The following is a 14,745-nucleotide window of genomic DNA, read 5'->3' as shown; positions in this document are numbered from 1 at the left end:
TCCCCACAAGATTAGCTGCAAGGAGGGTGGTGGAAGGAGGCACGCAAGGAGGGCTGGCCGGGGCTTCTCTCGGGAGCAGGGCTCAGCACGTGCCCCGGCTCTCCTCTGCCCGGTGCTTGGGTGAGCGATTTCCAGCGGTTAACACCCACGTCAGCCAGCCCCTCTGCCGCTGTCGCCGCCCAGCCCCCAAGCGCTGTGCCGTCGTCCTAGTCACCGGCACGCGGCGAGCCAGACAGCGCGGGGTGGGGCGTTGCGGGGGCTGAGCTGCGTGCTCTGGGCCAGTCTGCCCGGCACACTGTGGCCACGAGCGGCAGCCTGCCCCGTCGTGCCCCCCCCGCCCACATCCATAGCGGGCATCTGCCGCCTCTGCCGTGGGCTGCTCTCGCTCCTCTGCCTCAGGAGGGCCGGGAAGGATTTCCCTGCAGATCCCCCCGGATCGTCCGTCGTCCTGCCGCTGCTTGAGTGTGCCTGTGGCCGCCCAGCTGTGGGCGTGGCTGGGGGTTCTTTGTCACACTGGCTGGGCTGGCACAAAGGGGCCCTAGCAGAGAGGTGATCCCCTGGGTGGCCTGGTGGGGAGCAAAGGCTTTAGCCAGGTGGGTGACTCCTGGGGTCGAATCCCCATTTCTAGACACGGACGTGAGAGTCTTTCCTGAGAAGCTCCCATCTGCTCCCTGCCGGCATCCCCAGGGACAGCCTGGAGAACAGCCTGTGACGGGCCGGGCTGGGGCGTCTGCTTAGGGCGAATTGCTCAAACTTGGGGCACCTCACAGCCCCAGACGGGGCACCTTCCCTAACAGGCCACAGACCAGTCCCACCGAGCGCTTCAGCTGCCTGCCTGGCCAGCCAGAAGCCTCGCGAGCAACCTCCCCCCCCCGACACCCCAGCTCTCTCCGTGCCCCAAACAGCCCTGGGCCTAGCACACAGGTGAGGGGTTATAGGACCCAACCTCACCTTCCCCCAACGGGTCTCTCTGGTCCCAAAGAACCAGCCACAGATCCCGGGTCAGTTTACACTTTGGATCTTGCCAACAGGATCACGCTGGGCCAGTCCTTTAGAATCCACAATCTAAAGGTTTATTACTAAAAGTCTCTGTTTACATCCTGTGCCTGGACGGGTCCGCGGTTCTTCCCGGCTCGTAGTTCCCTGCGAGGCTGCGTCTGGGATTAAGAGCGAATCTGAAGACGAAATGGAGGCGGCCACATGGCCCCGTATCCCTCCTTCCTCGTCTCCTCTTGGCGGCGGCAGGTCCCGGGCCGGTGGCCTCGCCCTGTGTTCCCTGCTGGTAGCCTGTAGGGATCAGTCACTTTCCTGAGGTGTGTCCTCGGGGAGTCACTGTCCCCGAAGCCTTGCTCATTAGCATACCCATTGCAGCCACACGCCGCCACGTGCCCAGGATTACCACAGTCCATACTCAGAGCTCCGCACACGGACATGACACAGGCGTGTGAGGAGCGCACAGACTCAGGAGAAGGGACGCTTGCGTTCGACGCCTCACATGGCTCCTTTGTATCAACGTTTGGGGCAACCCCCCCCCCCCCCGTGGGTGCAGCAGTGACCTGGCTGCTCCCCTTAAAATCCAGTAACGTGACACGGCCGACTGACCCTTTGCCTAATCTCCATCTGGGCTCTGCCCAGCCAAGGCGGGGGAGCAAGTTTCACAGTAAAGGAGCCTCCTCCCCGAGCACCCTGCCTCTCCCCCACTCCACAGGGGGCTGTTTGCTCCCCCCCGAGCACCCTGCCTCTCCCCCACTCCACAGGGGGCTGTTTGCTCCCCCCCCGAGCACCCTGCCTCTCCCCCACTCCGCAGGGGGCTGTTTGCTCCCCCCCGAGCACCCTGCCTCTCCCCCACTCCGCAGGGGGCTGTTTGCTCCTCCCCCAGCACCCTGCCTCTCCCCCACTCCACAGGGGGCTGTTTGCTCCTCCCCCAGCACCCTGCCTCTCCCCCACTCCACAGGGGGCTGTTTGCTCCCCCCCAAGCACCCTGCCTCTCCCCCACTCCACAGGGGGCTGTTTGCTCCCCCCCGAGCACCCTGCCTCTCCCCCACTCCGCAGGGGGCTGTTTGCTCCTCCCCGAGCACCCTGCCTCTCCCCCACTCCGCAGGGGGCTGTTTGCTCCTCCCCCAGCACCCTGCCTCTCCCCCACTCCACAGGGGGCTGTTTGCTCCCCCCCGAGCACCCTGCCTCTCCCCCACTCCGCAGGGGGCTGTTTGCTCCCCCCCCAGCACCCTGCCTCTCCCCCACTCCGCAGGGGGCTGTTTTGCTCCCCCCCAGCACCCTGCCTCTCCCCCACTCCGCAGGGGGCTGTTTGCTCCCCCCCCCCCCGAGCACCCTGCCTCTCCCCCCACTCCGCAGGGGGCTGTTTGCTCCCCCCCCCCCCGAGCACCCTGCCTCTCCCCCACTCCGCAGGGGGCTGTTTGCTCCCCCCCGAGCACCCTGCCCCTCCCCCACTCCGCAGGGGGCTGTTTGCTCCTCCCCCAGCACCCTGCCTCTCCCCCACTCCGCAGGGGGCTGTTTGCTCCCCCCCCCGAGCACCCTGCCTCTCCCCCACTCCGCAGGGGGCTGTTTGCTCCCCCCCCGAGCACCCTGCCTCTCCCCCACTCCGCAGGGGGCTGTTTGCTCCCCCCCGAGCACCCTGCCTCTCCCCCACTCCGCAGGGGGCTGTTTGCTCCCCCCTGAGCACCCTGCCTCTCCCCCACTCCGCAGGGGGCTGTTTGCTCCCCCCCGAGCACCCTGCCTCTCCCCCACTCCACAGGGGGCTGTTTGCTCCCCCCCGAGCACCCTGCCTCTCCCCCACTCCGCAGGGGGCTGTTTGCTCCCCCCCGAGCACCCTGCCTCTCCCCCACTCCGCAGGGGGCTGTTTGCTCCCCCCCGAGCACCCTGCCTCTCCCCCACTCCGCAGGGGGCTGTTTGCTCCCCCCCAAGCACCCTGCCTCTCCCCCACTCCACAGGGGGCTGTTTGCTCCCCCCCGAGCACCCTGCCTCTCCCCCACTCCGCAGGGGGCTGTTTGCTCCCCCCCAAGCACCCTGCCTCTCCCCCACTCCGCAGGGGGCTGTTTGCTCCCCCCCGAGCACCCTGCCTCTCCCCCACTCCACAGGGGGCTGTTTGCTCCCCCCCGAGCACCCTGCCTCTCCCCCACTCCACAGGGGGCTGTTTGCTCCCCCCCCGAGCACCCCTGCCTCTCCCCCACTCCACAGGGGGCTGTTTGCTCCCCCCCCTGAGCACCCTGCCTCTCCCCCACTCCGCAGGGGGCTGTTTGCTCCCCCCCGAGCACCCTGCCTCTCCCCCACTCCACAGGGGGCTGTTTGCTCCCCCCCCCTGAGCACCCTGCCTCTCCCCCACTCCACAGGGGGCTGTTTGCTCCCCCCCCAAGCACCCTGCCTCTCCCCCACTCCACAGGGGGCTGTTTGCTCCCCCCCGAGCACCCTGCCTCTCCCCCACTCCGCAGGGGGCTGTTTGCTCCCCCCCAGCACCCTGCCTCTCCCCCACTCCGCAGGGGGCTGTTTGCTCCCCCCCCAAGCACCCTGCCTCTCCCCCACTCCGCAGGGGGCTGTTTGCTCCCCCCCCGAGCACCCTGCCTCTCCCCCACTCCACAGGGGGCTGTTTGCTCCTCCCCGAGCACCCTGCCTCTCCCCCACTCCGCAGGGGGCTGTTTGCTCCCCCCCGAGCACCCTGCCTCTCCCCCACTCCGCAGGGGGCTGTTTGCTCCTCCCCGAGCACCCTGCCTCTTCCCCACTCCACAGGGGGCTGTTTGCTCCCCCCCCCCCGAGCACCCTGCCTCTCCCCCACTCCGCAGGGGGCTGTTTGCTCCCCCCCGAGCACCCTGCCTCTCCCCCACTCCACAGGGGGCTGTTTGCTCCTCCCCGAGCACCCTGCCTCTCCCCCACTCCGCAGGGGGCTGTTTGCTCCCCCCCGAGCACCCTGCCTCTCCCCCACTCCGCAGGGGGCTGTTTGCTCCTCCCCGAGCACCCTGCCTCTCCCCCACTCCACAGGGGGCTGTTTGCTCCCCCCCGAGCACCCTGCCTCTCCCCCACTCCACAGGGGGCTGTTTGCTCCCCCCCGAGCACCCTGCCTCTCCCCCACTCCGCAGGGGGCTGTTTGCTCCCCCCCCCGAGCACCCTGCCTCTCCCCCACTCCACAGGGGGCTGTTTGCTCCCCCCCAAGCACCCTGCCTCTCCCCCACTCCGCAGGGGGCTGTTTGCTCCTCCCCCGAGCACCCTGCCTCTCCCCCACTGCGCAGGGGGCTGTTTGCTCCCCCCCCAAGCACCCTGCCTCTCCCCCACTCCGCAGGGGGCTGTTTGCTCCTCCCCCGAGCACCCTGCCTCTCCCCCACTCCGCAGGGGGCTGTTTGCTCCCCCCCCAAGCACCCTGCCTCTCCCCCACTCCGCAGGGGGCTGTTTGCTCCCCCCCGAGCACCCTGCCTCTCCCCCACTCCGCAGGGGGCTGTTTGCTCCCCCCCCGAGCACCCTGCCTCTCCCCCACTCCGCAGGGGGCTGTTTGCTCCCCCCCCGAGCACCCTGCCTCTCCCCCACTCCACAGGGGGCTGTTTGCTCCCCCCCCGAGCACCCTGCCTCTCCCCCACTCCGCAGGGGGCTGTTTGCTCCCCCCCCCCGAGCACCCTGCCTCTCCCCCACTCCGCAGGGGGCTGTTTGCTCCCCCCCCGAGCACCCTGCCTCTCCCCCACTCCACAGGGGGCTGTTTGCTCCCCCCTGAGCACCCTGCCTCTCCCCCACTCCACAGGGGGCTGTTTGCTCCCCCCCCCGAGCACCCTGCCTCTCCCCCACTCCGCAGGGGGCTGTTTGCTCCCCCCTGAGCACCCTGCCTCTCCCCCACTCCGCAGGGGGCTGTTTGCTCCCCCCCCCGAGCACCCTGCCTCTCCCCCACTCCACAGGGGGCTGTTTGCTCCACCCCCCGAGCACCCTGCCTCTCCCCCACTCCACAGGGGGCTGTTTGCTCTCCCCTGAGCACCCTGCCTCTCCCCCACTCCACAGGGGGCTGTTTGCTCCCCCCCGAGCACCCTGCCTCTCCCCCACTCCGCAGGGGGCTGTTTGCTCCCCCCCCGAGCACCCTGCCTCTCCCCCACTCCACAGGGGGCTGTTTGCTCCCCCCCCAGCACCCTGCCTCTCCCCCACTCCACAGGGGGCTGTTTGCTCCCCCCCGAGCACCCTGCCTCTCCCCCACTCCGCAGGGGGCTGTTTGCTCCCCCCCGAGCACCCTGCCTCTCCCCCACTCCGCAGGGGGCTGTTTGCTCCCCCCCCGAGCACCCTATCTCTCCCCCACTCCACAGGGGGCTGTTTGCTCCCCCCCCCCCGAGCACCCTGCCTCTCCCCCACTCCGCAGGGGGCTGTTTGCTCTTCCCCCGAGCACCCTGCCTCTCCCCCACTCCACAGGGGACTGTTTGCTCCCCCCCCCCAGCACCCTGCCTCTCCCCCACTCCACAGGGGGCTGTTTGCTCCCCCCCCGGGCACTCTGCCCCTCTGCCTCTCCCCCACTCCACAGGCTACTTGCTCCCAGACTATGATGCCCATGCGCCAGTGTGACATGCCGTAGGGAGGGGTTGTCTCTCAGTCCTTTAGGCCTTCATGGATCGCGCCCAGCACCTGAAACGTCACCCAGAAAGCGTCTGGCAGCCAGGCAGACTGTGGGCTGCCCAGGAGTCCCCCCTCGCGAGCCTGGACACCCCCTGTGCCTCAGCAGCTGTCCCAGCAATGGCGCTTGCTGGGCCCCGAGGAAAGGCACGCGGCTCCCACGCTGGCACGGCCGAGACGCTCCCGGGGGGCGACTGCCTCGTGGGGCCCTCGCGATGGGCGGACGCTGACCGGCGGGGTGCGGAGACATCGGCTCTTCCCCTCGCAGTGCTACAACTGCCGGCTTCTGCCTCAGCCCCTTGGGGTACCGCCACTGACCTTCACAACCAGCCGCGTGTGAACCAGACGGAGCCTGGCCATGCCGCGAACCAGACGGAGCCTGGCCATGCCGCGCCCACGACTGCTGGCGTCCAGAAGCAACGGGCACGGACGCACTGATCTTCATCCGCGGAAGTTGTCAGATAATTCCTGTGCTCCACCCAGCGCCACCTCCCAGCTCTCTAGGGGCCTGCAGTTTGTGGGAGTCCAGGACTTAGCTAAGGGTGCTGGTGGGACAGGGCTAGTGTGTGAACACTGGATACTGTGTGCAGGTGTGGTCATCCCATCTCAGACAGATCTCTCGGGACCTGGGAGAGTTCAGAAAAGGGCCACCCAAAAGGTAGGGAGCGACGTCCATAAGAGGAGAGATGAATAAGACTGGGACTTTTCAGCTTGGAAAAGGGACAACTGTGTGTGTGTGTGGGGGGGGGGGGGGGGGGGGGGGATATGGCAGAGGTTTGTAAAATCATGACAGGTGTGGAGGAAGTGAATGAGGAAATGTTATTTACTCCCTCCCATAATATGAGAACTCTAGGGGTCACCAAAAGAAATGAACAGGCAGCAGGTTTAAAACGAACAGAGTCAACCTGTGGAACTCCTTGCCAGAGGATATTGTGAAGGCCAAGGGTTAAAAAATACCCTGGATAACTCCATGGAGGACAGGTCCATCAATGGCTGTTAGCCACGATGGGGAGGGGTGGTGTCCCTGGCCTCTGTCAGAAGGTGGGAGTGGGTGACGGGAGGGATCGCGTGAGGATTCCCGGTTCTGTTCCCTCCCTCTGGGGCACCTGGCGTTGGCCGCTGTGGGCAGACAGGACACTGGGCTGGAGGGATCTTTGGTCTGACCCGGTCTGGCCATTCTGATGTTGCTTTTCTTTTTCAAGGGTCTGTGCTGGGCGTGGCTGAGCGCTGGGCGTGGGGTGCGCTCTGCTTGGGGAGGGAAAGCGCCTCTCCGGCCCTCCTCCACACGCTGCCCTTCTGATTCCTAGGAGGCCCCACGCGCGCTCACTGCTCTGTGCGCTCAGCAGCGCCTGGGAAGGGGGATGATCCCGGAGTCGCTGTGCGGCCCGGCGCATGGTGCGGGACTGCCAGGGTGCCGGCGAGCGCGGGTTCGAGCGCCTTGCATCTGGGCTGTGGGCGCGCACTCGCTGGGAGCTTCCTGGGGTTGGCTGGGATCTCGGACCCTGCTCTGGAACAACATTCATTGGGGGGGGCAAACATTGAGTGACCAGAGAAAAATGCCAAGCCCTAGCTCTGAGCCTTGGGCAGTAGGGGCGGGGCAGCTGGGAGAGGTCTGGGGCAGGGCCCGGGGAACCCTCCCCCACTGGCGAGAGACGGGCTGCGGGGCCCCTGCTCAGCGGGTTGGACGCGGGATGCCCCCACCCTGCCCCGGCTTGCGCAAGTGCCAGCACGTCGGCCGCGTGGGCGAGGGCCGTCTGGGCCCAGGCCAGCTCCCCCAGCTCAGGGCCAAGCCGTCTGTGCAGCGCCGCCGCGCAGGCCTGGGGCCCGGACATAGATCAGTACGGGCGGCGGCCAGCGCATGCGTGTCCCGGGTTCTGCCCGTGGAACCCCGTGGCCTTTGCAGCAGCAGGCGGAGGGAGGAACACGCGGCTCCGTTCCCCTCCGCTCGCTTAGCTGGAGCCCTTGAAGCCCCACCCGAACGTTGCACGCAGGCCTGCCCAGGCAGCCAGGTAGGGTTGCCAGGTGTCCGGTTTTGAACCGCACAGTCCAGGATTTCAGCTTCCTGGTCAGTAAACAACTGGAGACAATAGAACTGTCCGGTGGGTCTAACGAAGCTGGAGGGGGAGTGATGGAATCTCCAGTGTGGCCCGTATTTTTGTGGAAACCATCTGGCCACCCTAGCCTCAGGCACCTTGTGTGGGCTGGGGGGAGGAGTCCCTGGGCGAGGGTCCGCGTGTGGCAGGGGAGGGCGGAGGGGAGGAGCCCGGGGGCCGCGGAGAAGCACCGATACACAGCGCCATCTCTGGCAGAGCGCGGCAGGGGAGCACGAGGCTGTGCACCGTGTGAGGGGCGTGCCCAGTCGCCTGAACTTCTACAGCAGGGACCCAAACGGGGGCGCGCGCCGGCTGGGGTCCCCCGGCTCCAGCATGCAGGCAAGGTCCCGTTCTCCAGCCTTGACTAACGGCCGAGGGGGCGCACGGGGGAATAGGGGAAGGGCCGCCGGAGCGGGTGGGGAGCTCGGCCGCCGTCTCCGTGGCTGCGTTTGTGACAGGACCGGTCGGGCGAGGACCAGATGCTTCCAAACTTCCCTGCCAAGTCGCCATACCCTCCCCCAGCCCTTGGCTTGTAGTCAGCCGCCGTGGGGAGCGCCCGGGCCTGCCTCCAGCGCGTCTCAGGAGGGGTACGGCCCCTCGCTGGGCGGGATGGCTCCGCTTGCTGCTGGAGGCCTGGCGCTGTGGGTGTGGCCGTGCTCCTCGGGGTGCAGGCCGACAGCTGTGGAGAGGGAAGAAGTGGCTTAGCATCCCCAGGTCCCTGACTTGGCAGCAGCAGGGACCGCGGCCGGAAGCCTCTTTCCCTCAGCACGCAGGGGCGGTGGCTACTGTTCCTGAGGGACGGGCCGTTTCCTTAGCACCCAGCGGTGCGTGGAAATCCCGCCTGCCGAAGCGCCATGTTGTTCTGAGGGTGGGGGGCAGGGAGGCGTGCGGGGCAGGAAGAGGCCTGTTGAGAGTGGGCTGTGGCGGGGAGGAAGGAGGCAAACCTGAGATCTGTGGGGTCCAACCAGTTGTGAAGCCGTAGCCAGAGCGGACTAGCCACGTTCCTCTGAAAACGTAAATACTTGTGTGAGCCGCACTCGACCGGCCGAATGGCCACGTGGCTGGTGGCCAGCGCGCTGTTAGAGGCCCCAGGCTCCTGGCCCGAGAAGGGGCGCTCAGCCCCGCTTCCCTGGGCTCCGCGCTCTAGACTGAGCCCTTTCACGGCCTTTGAGAAACGGCCCCTGTGGTCGCTCGGCCCCGAGGGCCTTTGCCGCGGCCCCTGGCCCTGAGCCTGCACCTGGCGGGGCGACGGGAGGAGGCGGCGCTGGGAGTTCAGTGGCACAGGCAGGAAAAGGAAGGCTCAATCCAGTCACAGGCCAGGCGGGCTCAGGGCGATTCCCAGGGGTGCGATGTAGGGCCCCTGGGAGCAGTCGGCTGCCCAGCCTGGCTAGTCAGGGCCCGTGGTGCTCTCAGCTGGGAGGTTCCCAGCTGTGGTGCGCAGCCACCGGCTCTTCCCTGTGCATCAGGACTCCGAATGGCTGACCGGCCGTGCCAGGTGCAGACGGTGGAGGTGGCCGGGGCAGCGGGGCAGGGGACCGGGGTGCCCGAGCCCCGCACCCCCACGCTCCGGCACGCGACCTGGGGGAGGCAGGCCGGCCCCACGCCCCTGCTTCCGTCTGGGTGCAGGAGGGAGCTGTCCCCTAGGGCCCTCCGGCAGCCTGGGAGCTTCCCACCGCAGAGCGGTAGTGAGGTCAGCCTAGAGCGAGAACTGCCCGCCAGTGAAGATGTCTGCCGCATGCACAGCAGCGCAAACCCGGAGCGAGTCACGACTTTGCCTGACACCTTTCCCTCCACTCTTCTTGGTCTTTTTCAGTTGGAGGAGGACAGGCATTCCCAGCACTCCCTCCCGAGGTACAGCCCCCTCAGAAGACTGGCGTCCTCCGTCTTCTCCTCCTCCGCCCTGGAGACTGAACATTACCCGCACCTCGGCGGCACTTTCTTACAGCGCAGCCGGTCGGCAGAGAGCAGCCCCGTGCGCATGCCCCACCGCAGGCACATGCCCCTCACGGCAGGAAACCACAGACTCATGCCTTCCGTCCTCCGCATTTCCAGGTCCCAGCTCCAGCAGGTGTGGGCCCGTTTCACCCATAAAACATAGCCCGTCCGGAGGAGCAGCCGCCTCCGCAATGCAATAATAGCGCCCGCCTCCCCACAGTGCGCCGCCACTTAACGCAATACCGAGTCCCCGACAACACGGCCGAAGGGACCGCCGCCGCCAGCCCCGCCAAGAGCAAACCCAGACCGAGCGCAGCTGCCTCGCCAGCCCTCCCGCAGGCCGGGCCAGGCGGCGTCCCGGCGGAAGATGGATGGGACTCGCCCCGGGGAACGTGCCGTGCGTTAGAGGGGCTGGCTCCAGGCCTCCTCTGCGGGGCTCCGCGGGGGTGTCGTGCCCCCGCGGGGTTGTGAGTTCCCGGCTGCCACACGCCTGTTCAGATTAGGCCTGGAGTGGAGATGCAGGGCAGGTTCAGAGAGGGCCAACTCTCCCGTAGGTTTGTCATCTTTAGTCTGTTCCATTGGGCCAAATCCGGGAGCCAGCGTCCTCCACACGGACACAGGTAGAGTCCCCCCCGGCTGGTCGCCCGAGTCCGTCCCTCAGGACTTGTGTCTCTCTGTGGAGTCCTGGTCTCGGTTGCTCTGGAATCCCAGAATGTTTGTTGCTGTGTGTCACGCGGTGACAGCGCCTCTCCGTCCCCTGCGACTGTGCCTCTGTGTGTGACAGCGAGCCTGTGTTCTCCTCTCCTCCAGCTCCTCCGGCCGGCCTGCCTTGCCTCGGGAACGCTGCCACAAGCACGGAGGTTTCCTTTCCCGCCCATTGTAGTTGGCTGTATTGAGAACCCCTGGAAGCTTTAGGCCGGGCTGGCTTTTCACAGGGAACCGGCACGGCCGCCTGGCCCGGCAGTGTCGGCTCTTGTGAGAGCGCCCATTTGCTTTGGGGCGGTTTGGCCGGGAACGGGAGCGCGGGCTGCCTCAGGGTAGCTGCTCTCAGCTGCCCCGTGAGGAGAGGAGGCAAGTCGCTGCCAGGAAATCTCCGTGTTATGTTGCTGCTGCTCTGGAGACGCTGCTGCCTGGCCCGTCTCGCGGTGCCCCAGGGGAGCCAGCCTCCCAGGCCCTGCCAGTTTCTTTCTCTTGCTAATTAGATCAGGTTTCTCGTGACACTTGGACCTTGGGCCTCTGTGCAGAGCCCCGGGACTCACTGTCCGAAACCGCGCCTGGAGACGGAGGGGCTCGCTGTGGTCACTGCAACCCCAGGGTGACGTTGGTGCTCTCTGGGGCACAGGGCGCCTCCTAGTGGAGCTGCAGTGTCAGCACAGGCCTAGGGGGCAGCCCCCTGGAGCTAAGGGAGTGCCTGGGGTCTGTTCTGAGAGGAGACGCAAGTGCCGGCTGGGTTCAGGGCTTGGAGGGACGTGCATGCAGAGGGGAGGGCTCTGAAGAAGGAGCCTAGCCCAGGTTGCTGTGGGTAAGTCGCCGTGTGGTGCTCAGACAGCGTGGCCAGGCAGGACGGAGCTGGGTGCCGAGAGAGGCTGCGTTCCCATATCGGCGTTGGGCTGCTTCCGCCCGAGTCGCGAGGCCTTTTCTTCTCCGTCGCGGTCTCTGCAGGGAGGGAGGGGCCCTTGTGAGCGTCTGCGGGAGTCCCGACCCATCCGCGGCACGTGGGAATCGAGCCCTATCGTCCGAAGGACACTGGGCACTGCCAGCCTAGGTGGGTCAGTGGGTTGGCAGCTCCTATATTGCTATCCGTAGAAGCCCGGGGAGACCGAGCTTTCGCGCCCCTTGAGAATAACGTTCCAGGAGACGGTTTGTGGAGGGCTGCTCCGCTCTGGGTGCTTTCCCTTGTATGTGCCTAACGTTTGCTTTTGCTGGGCAGCACGTCCGGGAGTGCCCAGCGCCTGCTCACGCTGCGCGTTGTCAAGTCCGCTGCTCTGGCGAACGCCCGCTCGAAAGCTTTTAAGGAGTTGGCCAAAAAGCTGTCCAGGCAGCTGATATTAATTTGTAGAGTTCTTGGGAAATGAGGGGAGTTCCAGAGGATGGAAAGATCAGTTCACGAAAGAAGGAAATGAGATGGCTGGAGTCATTACAGCCCTTCCAGGATCAGTCGCGGAATGGCTGACCTGTGACTTCCAGAAAGATTAAAAGGGCTGCAGCGTAACTAATGCCACTCGCTACGGTTTCATGTGAAACAGGTCCTTGGGACTGGAGCTTCTGAGGGGTGGCCGAGTTAGTTCCAGACGTGGTGCTGTTCTTTGACAGGATCGCAAGGCTGGATGAGAAAAGTCGCTGCATTCACATCATAGGCTTAGACTGAAGGCATTTGAGTTCATACTGCAAGAGAGTTAATTAATAGATTGAAAACTGGCTAGTGCCGTTCTCAAATACCGGTAAATGAGAACCAACAAACAGGGTGTTTTAGTTGGGGCCCCCAAGATCTAATCTTGGCCGAGCACCCTTCAGTATTTCACCAGTGATCCATGAAAAAAATTATAAACTCCACTGGTACCGTTTTCAGATGACCCAGATCGATGGGAGGGTCGATTGGATAAGCACGGGGCTGTCGCACCGATCGCTCGGTGAAGTCAAACCAACATGCCCAGAGCAGGGCAGTGCAAGGTGCCAAGAGGGCAGGTCACCCTAACAGGCTGGGGGAGTGTATCTGGGCAAACCAGGACTTGGCAAGGACCTAGGAGTCATGGCGGTATCGAGTGAATACGCGCCCTGAGTGGGGAAGAAAGAGCAGCCTGTGATTCTGGGGTGTAAAAGCGGGACTGCTGCGCAGGAGCGGAGAGGTGGTGTTACCTTTGCGTGTGGCACCGGGCGGCCCGTTTACTAGAGATTGGGGCCGGTTCTGGTGGTAGAGTGGTGTGGAAAAGCAGGAAGAGGCCCAGAAAGGCCGTGAAGTGTAGAAAACCTCCCTCGTCGTGTGAGCCTGAAGGCACTCTGTGGATTTAGCGCCTCGCAGACAGGGCTAAGGGACAGAGCGCTCTCTGCGTCCGTCCAGGAGAGACGCCGGAGGGGGGTTAATCCAGCCGAGGGGCAGGAGATCCAGCGTTGAGGTCAGCAAAGTGGAAACCGGACACAGGCTGTGAATTGTTAGCCTTTGCCAGTCAGCTGTGGCGAGCCATTGGCACGGCCTGGCCAGGGGCGCAGGGAAACGCTGTCATTTAGGTTAGGGTTAGACCCGGGCACCGAAGGGGTCACACAAGTGACCGAAACAAGCCATGTCTGGGGGGCGTTACCCCCTGTCCTCCACATCCCAACACCGCCTGCGCAGATGGGGCCCAGCCAACGGGGGAAGGGCCTCTCCCATCACGCCACCCACACTTAGCACCTATGGGGGCTGCTCCTCCCCCTTGAGCTCCCTCTGCCATTTCAGGTTCTTAAAAACAGGTGGGCCTGGCCCCTCTGTGTCAAATGGGGGTGGGGTGGCCCTCTGCCCTCCCCACCCAGTTGCCCGTGCCTAGGGATCGGATGCCTTTCAAAGAGCCAGGCTGCAGCTCCGCACCAAGCTACTGCCTGGCCGCAGGGGTCACTGGGGCTCTGGCCCGCGCCGCGCCGGAGGTCAGACAGCTCCCTCTGCGCACCGAGCGTGATCAGGCAGGTGCTGAGTGGGGGAGGGGCGGTTCTTGCTCCTGCAGGGACGTGGGGCAGTTTGGGGTTTGTTCGGTCGATGGTTATTGCAGGGCGAGAGGGCCACCGCCAAGAACGGCCACGTAGCTCCTAGCTCACTAGACGGCCATAGGGTCTAGCCCCCACGGCCTGCCAGCCCGCGAGCGCGCCGCGCCATAACCCTTCCCCAACTTCATCTCGCGGACTCAGCCCTGTCCCCAAGCCATGGCCCCTCCCGCGCACGGCAGCCCTCAGGGAAAAGCGGCCTGCCGCCAGGTTTGCTCTCCTAGTCCGATTTTCCCAGGAGCCGACACCTCCCACGAAGTGCCTGGGCGCAGCCTCCACGCGGGACAGACTCCCGCGCCTTGCAGCCGTGCCCAGGAACGGCGCGCGGGCGTGCTTGGTTCCTGAAGGAGCAGCGCTCTGGGATTCCTAAGCGGAGCCCCTTCCCACACAGCATGCGCTTTCCGTCTCTGTGCCACTCCGACTCAGTCAGCCCCGGATCCCGTGCAGATCAAACTGGACGTGTCTGCAAAACCCTCCTGGCCTGCAGCCTGGTTTCCAGGTGGGGGCTGGGCCGTCTCAGCTCCCCCTTTTCTGTGCCCAACACAATCCCACAGCAAAGAGCTGCCGAGACCTGGATTTTAAACCCCTCCCTGTGCAAAGGTTGCTACCAATGCTGGAGGGAAGCTAATTTAGGAAGCTCTAGGCAAAGGCGTCCAATCTCCCTCCTCCGTTGTCTGGATCACATCATCCCTGTGAGTCATTGGTCCCCGTTTGAGTTGCGCATTAGGCTCCTTCAAACGGTTACTGAGCACAGAGGGAGTGTGGCGAACTGTCACGTCTCTCCCGGCCCTCCTGTGCTGCCGTTAGACCCGCCTGGGCTCTGGGGCGCTCCGCGGCTGCAGACGTTAGTCTTTGGGGGCTGGCTCAGGAGCGGTTAAAAGCCAGAGCGCGCTGTTCCTGTCTGAGTGACGGGGCAGTCCCAGCGCTCCAGAGGGAAATTGGAAGCCTTTAAATGGTCTGAGCTTCCTGGTTTCTCCAGTCCTGGAATAAGATGGTGTTTTGCCTTTCGGTCGCACGCCTCGCCCACAGGATCCCAGAGGGCTGAGACCCGATCGGAGTCTCTTCTCCTGGGCGTTCGTTGGTCGGAAGCGGTCGGGATCGCCGGCGGGGGCCTCAGGCAGAAACGCCGCCCGCGAGTAGCGAAATGCGCTAACGAGGAAATCCTTTCTGTTTTCCTTTCTTTGATGTTAAGCAGCGGACTCATAAATAGGCCGCCCCGCGGTGTCTCTGAAACGAGCACCCGCCTCAGCGCCAGGTCTTTTCCCCGAAGTGCTTCCACCGCCTGCTTGTAGCACTGAGTTCACTTTGACACTGAGTTCACTTTGCTTGCTGGTCCTCTCGGGAGGACTGGGCAGGTTGCTGCTGCTCACGCACGTGGCCTGGGGAGGCCGGGCCAGTC

At 65.4% G+C, this 14,745-nt stretch overlaps 1 protein-coding gene across 3 annotated transcripts in view; it reads left to right on the top strand.

Moving 5' to 3' along the window:
• The window catches only part of TTBK1 (tau tubulin kinase 1), a 133,594-nt gene that overhangs the window by 105,205 nt on the left and 13,644 nt on the right, over positions 1–14,745 (top strand). For 2 of the 3 annotated variants that reach the window (XM_075925812.1, XM_075925810.1), the window contains one exon: positions 9,493–9,747. The exons of the other annotated variant lie outside the window; for it this stretch is intronic. In XM_075925812.1, coding sequence (XP_075781927.1) covers positions 9,493–9,747 — 255 coding nt within the window. The remainder of the gene's footprint in view (positions 1–9,492; positions 9,748–14,745) is intronic. 3 annotated transcript variants of the gene reach the window in all.

This window comes from Pelodiscus sinensis, chromosome 3, assembly GCF_049634645.1.
Source record: "Pelodiscus sinensis isolate JC-2024 chromosome 3, ASM4963464v1, whole genome shotgun sequence".
NCBI classification, from domain to species: domain Eukaryota; kingdom Metazoa; phylum Chordata; order Testudines; family Trionychidae; genus Pelodiscus; species Pelodiscus sinensis.
This window is presented reverse-complemented; position numbering and strand designations above follow the sequence as displayed.